Source organism: Cyprinodon tularosa, unplaced genomic scaffold, assembly GCF_016077235.1.
Source record: "Cyprinodon tularosa strain WSP-4 unplaced genomic scaffold, ASM1607723v1 ctg357, whole genome shotgun sequence".
NCBI classification, from domain to species: Eukaryota; Metazoa; Chordata; class Actinopteri; order Cyprinodontiformes; family Cyprinodontidae; genus Cyprinodon; species Cyprinodon tularosa.
This window is the reverse complement of record NW_024039071.1, coordinates 27,171-33,448: the sequence shown is the minus strand read 5'-3', so window position 1 is coordinate 33,448 and position 6,278 is coordinate 27,171. Positions and strand designations below refer to the sequence as shown.

General features: G+C 45.9%; 1 protein-coding gene across 1 annotated transcript; it reads right to left on the bottom strand.

Annotated features, from left to right (window-relative positions):
- On the bottom strand, window positions 1-1,457 carry LOC119790177 (olfactory receptor 6N2-like). The gene has a single exon (XM_038295603.1). The coding sequence runs from the start codon at window positions 940-942 to the stop codon at window positions 1-3; it is 942 nt and encodes a 313-aa protein (XP_038151531.1). The 5' UTR covers window positions 943-1,457.
- Window positions 1,458-6,278: the final 4,821 nt, after the last annotated feature.

Genomic DNA, 6,278 nt, shown 5'->3' with positions numbered 1-6,278 from the left:
TTACTGTCTAGAAGGAATGCATTGTTTGGCCTGAGTGACCAATCGTTTGAGATGTTTAGAAATTTCCTTCATTTTCAGTCCATATATGATTGGATTGAACAGGGGATTATAGATTATTAACTGTAAAGTCATTATTAGCTTTAAAGTCTTTGGAAAATCTGAATCCAGCCGAACTGTAATAACATCAAATACACACAAACAGGAAAAGTTGGTCAAAACAATTAAGTGAGGTAAGCATGTCTGTGCTGCTTTTTTTCTCAGTTCTCTGCTACTTCGAAATGATATTCTAAGGATACGTGTGTAAGTGAATAGTATGAAAAAAGCAGGCATGATTAAAAGAGTGACTAAAATCAACATATAACGTATCATTTGTGCTTTTGTGATGATGCACTGCAGTTTGTAAATTGTATTATTACAAAAGATGTTCCTTATGGTAAAACTGCAGAGTTGTGTATTAGCACTCAGTCCAGCTGGTATTGCAACCTGAGAGGCCGGCAGAGTCCAAGCTAAAATCAGAAGAGTACTGATAGTAGATTTACTCATAATAGTTGGATATTGTAGAGGTTTACATATAGAAACATACCTGTCATAGGCCATAGCTGCCAAAAGATAGTACTCTGACGCACCCAAAGAGTAAAACATATGAAACTGTAAAACACAAGCTGAGTATGATATGGTCTGCTCTTCAGACAGAAAATCAATCAAAAGTTTAGGGTAGATAACAGTACTCCAAAGAACAGAGTTGATTAACAAAGCCCCGATAAAGATGTACATAGGCTCATGGAGGTTCCGGTGAGTCCAAATCAGACACACTATAGTGGAGTTACAGCTTAATATAAGAACATATACAGTAAGAATAATAACAAAATAAAGATATCTGTATTTTTTCACTTCCATGTGTCCACCAAGAATTATATAAGTTACATTAAAACCCTCATCCATTTAGGCAGCCAAATAAGCAGAGATCAGCAGGCAGATAATATCAATGACAAAGTAGGGACATATAGAATGTTCTAGTTCAGGTTATAAAAGTATATTTATATTAAATAATTGTTCAATTTATCACAGATTTAAAATACATATCTATTAAGAACACTCATAGAAGCATTAAAGCACATATGTTTTCTTTCAGCATAGGCAAAGTTGTGGGAAAAATTGCAAATCTAAGTTTGGGTGTAGTAATCAGACTAATAAACTTAATAAACAACAATTAAAAGTTAGTTTAACTCCAAAAATCATTTAATGAAACTAAGTAAACACAACTGCTTAACTCAAGTAGTTATTAGTAGGTCTGGGTTCTAACATTTACGTCCACATTGTATGGCACAAGGGTCTTACAGATATAGATCTTAAGCTTATAATTCATTACCCAGCAGTAGTAGGCCAAAGGCAGGTAAAAATCATAGATTTAAAAAAAGCAAACTGTGTGGAACCAAGCAAGTTAAGTTGTGAGTACTGCTTCTTCTAGGAAGGAGAAGAAAATGAGTTGTGATCCTCCATCTAAAAGTTAAGGATTATATCTGAATTTAAGCAAGTGCCGGGATATATCATATCAACAGAGCTTCTTCTGATTGGATCACTGGTCTTTAGCCACAGTCCAAACACACAGAGGGGTTTGTCTGGGATACCTGTGATGTCATTAAAACATAACTGTTTAGCGTAATTTGACTAACTTTGTGTCGCAGGGGGAACGAGTTTCAGATTTTGACTCAATCGTCACATAGTTAGTAGATGTAGGATGTAAATCCCACTATTCTCCACAACAAGTCCTAATATGAAGTAGAAAACTCAGAATTTGACTAAAAGATCGGTTTTCTCCAGGTCTTTGCATTTAGAATGAAGTCTTTGGGAAAATATGGAAGTCCAGGGGAACCTATAGGCCTGAGGCTGGTAAATAAAAGTTTAAATTTGATGAATAGTTAACCAATGAGTGTTTGCGTTATACGACTCATCCAATTAAACTAGTTTTCACTAAATGTGGATGGTGTTAATTATCTGCATTGGATGGCGCACATTGTCATAATTGAAGGTGACTCTGGACGAGAGCAACTACAGAGGCAGGAGAAGGTGTAAGAGATTTATTGAAAAAAACAAGATAGTGGATGTGAACTGGAAGCTGTATGGTCTTGTCAGGTTCCTCTGGGCTTCTGCAGAAAAGATGAGACTGGTGAATGTGAGGAAACGGTTGCTGGAGGATTATGGTGGACTGACACTCACTGTAGAGAGGCTGTGGTCCGATCTTGGGGGGAAGTGTCCCTGTTGGTCTGAGTGCTGACCAGTAATCTTTCCCTGGTTGGTGGTTCGAGGGTGGACAGGCAGGTGATCGCATGTAGGAGGGCTGAGTGGTGGATCACACCAGATCCCTCTCGGGTTCCTGGTTGTTTTCAGGCGGGGGGTCCAAGGTCTATGGTTCGTGGCTGGGTCCAGGGGTCAGAAACATGGGTTCTGCAGGAAAAGGTTCAGAGCTGGATTTAGACAAGGGTTTTGAGAATCACAAGGACTAGGTTTGTGTTAGGTCTGTACCAACGCAGTGGTGTTAACGAGCTGACGCCCTCCTCCTGGTTCCAGCTCCTTAAGAAGGGTGGTGATCAGCTCAGATGTAGTGCACCTGCCCGTCCATCCTGCGGCCGCCCGGAGGAGGAAGCCTCAAAGGCAGAGATCAAATCAGGATCCAGAATAAAAGAACGAGGAACCCAGGACCGTTCCTTGGGACCATAACCCTCCCAATCCACAAGGTACTGGTATCCGCGGCCACGACACCTGGAGGCCACGATCTTGCGGACCGTGAAAGCCGGGTGACCATCAACCACTCGGGTGGGAGGAGGGGGTCTGGTCGGAGGGACCCACCGACTGGAGATGACAGGCTTGATCTGAGAGACATGGAACGTAGGATGGACAGGGAGGTGCGGAGGAAGCTTAAGGCGGACAGCTGTGGGACTAATAATCTGGTCGATTTTAAAAGGACAGAGAAACCTGAGAGCTAACTTCCTGGACATGGCTTTTAAGGGAAAGTCCTTGGGAAAGAGCCAAACCTCCTGCCCAGAGGTGTAAGCGGGGGCAGGGATGCGTTTGCGGTCAGCAAAGCTCTTATCCCGGCAAGAGGCACGTTCAAGGGCTGCCCGCGTCTGGTCCCAGACCCTACGACAACGGCGAAGGTGGCGAAGGTAAGACTGAGTCAGGGAAGGTTGAAAGTAAGAGAGAAGGCTGGTAGCCAAGAGATGCCTCGAATGGGGATAAACCGGTAGCCGCGGAAACATGGGAGTTATGCGAGTATTCCACCCAGGCCAGATGTTGGCTCCAGGTGCTGGGGTTGTGAGAGCAGAGACAGCGGAGGGTGTTTTCCAGTTCCTGATTAAGCCGCTCACACTGCCCGTTAGACTGGGGGTGAAACCCAGACGTGAGGGAGGCTTTAGCCCCAAAACACCCACAGAAGTCACGCGGGCTGAGACTATTTCTGATGGCAACCCGTGGAGTTTAAAGACATGGTTAAACAACAACCGGGCAGTCTGATGAGCAGAAGGGAGCTTGGACAAGGCCACCAGGTGACAGGCTTTAGAGAAACGATCGATAACTGAAAGGATAACTGTCTTGCGGTTAGATGGGGGAAGGCCAGTAACAAAGTCTAATGCTATGTGGGACCAGGGTTGGCTGGGTCTGGGTCGGGGTTGGAGCAAACCGGCAGGAGGTCAACTGGAACCCTTGTTTTTGGCACACACAGAGCATGCTGACACAAACTCCGCAACATCTCTATTAAGAAATGGCCACCAAAAATATCGCCGGATTAAGGCGATGGTGCGACCGGAACCAGGATGACCAGAGAATCTAGATGAGTGCCCCCAGCGAATAACCTGAGAGCGAACAGCAGAAGGAACATAGAGTCTCTGGGGAGGACCACCACCTGGATATGGTTCACCTTCTTGGGCTTTTTTAATTCTGTTCTCAAGATCCCAGGTGATGGCTCCAACCACACAAAATTCAAGGACGATGGGACCTGGTACCTCAGCCTCTTCAGAGGTGGAAAACAGGCGGGACAGAGCATCGGGCTTAGTGTTCTTGGATCCAGGGCGGTAGGTAATGATGAAGTTGAACCAAGAGAAGAACAGGGACTAACGACTAACGAGAATTTAAACGTTTGGCTGACTGGATATAGGAAAGGTTCTTGGGATCAGTCCAGATTACTATGGGCAATTCAGTTCCCTCCAGCCAATGACGCCACTCCTCCAGAGCCATCTTGATGGCCAGTAGTTCTCGATCTCCCACGTCGTAGTTTCTCTCAGCAGGAGAGAAGCGTCTGGAAAAGAACGCACAGGGATGAAGTTTGCCATCCGAAGGCGACATCTGAGATAAAACAGCTCCAGCTCCAGAGTCAGAGGCATCCACCTCCAATGTGAACTGAGCTGACAGTTCAGGGTAGGTGAGGATGGGAGCCTGTGAAAACCTCTCCTTTAAGAGGCGGAACGCCTGATCAGCTTCAGAGGACCACTGGAAGACATTCTTGGTGGAGGTCAGAGCAGTGAGAGCTGAGGCAAGAATACCTTAATTCTTGATGAATACCCGGTAAAAGTTGGCAAAACCCAAGAAGAACTGGAGTTGCTTACGGGTGTTGGGAACGGGCCAGTTAACGACTGCCTTTACCTTTCCAGGGTCCGTCTTCACCTGTCCACCCTCGAAAATGAAGCCTAGGAAGCTGATGGTTCTTTGGTGAAACTCGCACTTCTCAGCCTTAATGAAGAGGCGCTTCTCCAGAAGACGTTGAAGGACCTGGCGGACATGTTGCTGATGCTGTTGGGGGTTCTGAGAATAAATAAGGATGTCATCAATGTACACAAACACAAACTGGTTGATAAAGTCTCTCAGGACATCATTTACGAGGGCCTGGAAAATGGCTGGGGCATTAGTGAGGCCGAAGGGCATGACCAAGTACTCGTAGTGGCTGATGGGGGTCTTGAACGCCGTCTTCCATTCGTCTCCCTCTTGAATCCGGACCAAGTGATAGGCGTTTCGAAGGTCCAGTTTAGTAAAGATGGTGGCGCCCCGAACCGTATCAAAGGCTGATGCCAGGAGGGGAAGAGAATGCTTATTCTTAACAGAAATCTGATTAAGACCACGTAATCGATGCAAGGACGCAATGTTTTATCCTTTTTAGCAACGAAGAAGAAACCTGCCCCTAGGGGTGAGGATGAAGGCCGAATGATGTCGGCCTTTAACGAATCATTAATATATTTCTCCATAGCACCTAGCTCTGACTGCGATAATTTGTAGAGGCGAGCAGAAGGCAGAGGAGCCCCAGGAAGAAGATCAATAGCACAATCATAAGGGTGATGCGGCGAAAGGCCAAGAGCCAGATCTTTGCTAAAAACTAGGTGGAGGTCATGGTACTCGGGCGGCACATTAGATAGATCAGAAGGAACGTCAGGAAGTACAGAAATAGCTGAGGTGTGAGGGAGTGCAGATTGGAGACAAGTAGCCAGACAACCGGAGCTCCAGGTCTCAATATGCGAGTCTCTCCAGTTAATGAGAGGGTTGTGAGCAGCTAACCAAGGCAGCTAACCAAGGACTGTATATAAAAAGACACTCACCTAAAACTATAGGTGAGTGTCTTGTAGAAAAAACGAAAAAAGAAATGGATTCATGATGATTACCAGAGGAGATAAACTGAAAAGGGAGAGTCTGCTGAGTTATAGTTGCTAGTGGACTACCATCAAGGACTGTGACGGAAACAGGGGATGGTAAAGTACGGACCGGAATATTATAATGTTTAACTAAGGCTGGATCGATGAGATTTTGTTCGGAACCGGAGTCAACCAAGGCGGAAACTGGGTGCTGCTTTTCCTGCAGGCAAATTGCAGCCTGTAGCAGGAACCTAGAACTGGGAGTCTCGGAACATGTGCCCACCAGTATTCCCTGAACTACTGGTGGGCCAGGTCTTTTGAGCGAAGGGGATAAGACAAACAGAGATGACCAGCAGCACCACAGTAAAGGCACCTTCTATTTCTGAATCGCTGTTCTTTTTTTTGGTAGATAACCGGGCTCTGCCAATTTGCATGGGCTGATCAATAGGCTGACTAGCAGAGACAGACGGCTGTGATTGATCTGACACCACAGGAACCGGAAGACTGGAACGTTGAGCAGGAGAGCTGTCCTGGCCCCGCCTCTCACAAGTCCTCTCACGGAGGCGTTTGTCTACCCGAACGGCTAGATCAGCTAGCCCCTCCAGGCTATCGAGAGAGAGTTGAGGAAAGCCGTCTTTAATGCGCGGCTGTCCCACGCAGCCTGAG

Coding starts and splice junctions, on each gene's coding strand:
- LOC119790177 (XM_038295603.1), bottom strand. CDS start 942: ATGGATGAGGGTTTTAATGTAACTTATATAATTCTTGGTGGACACATG.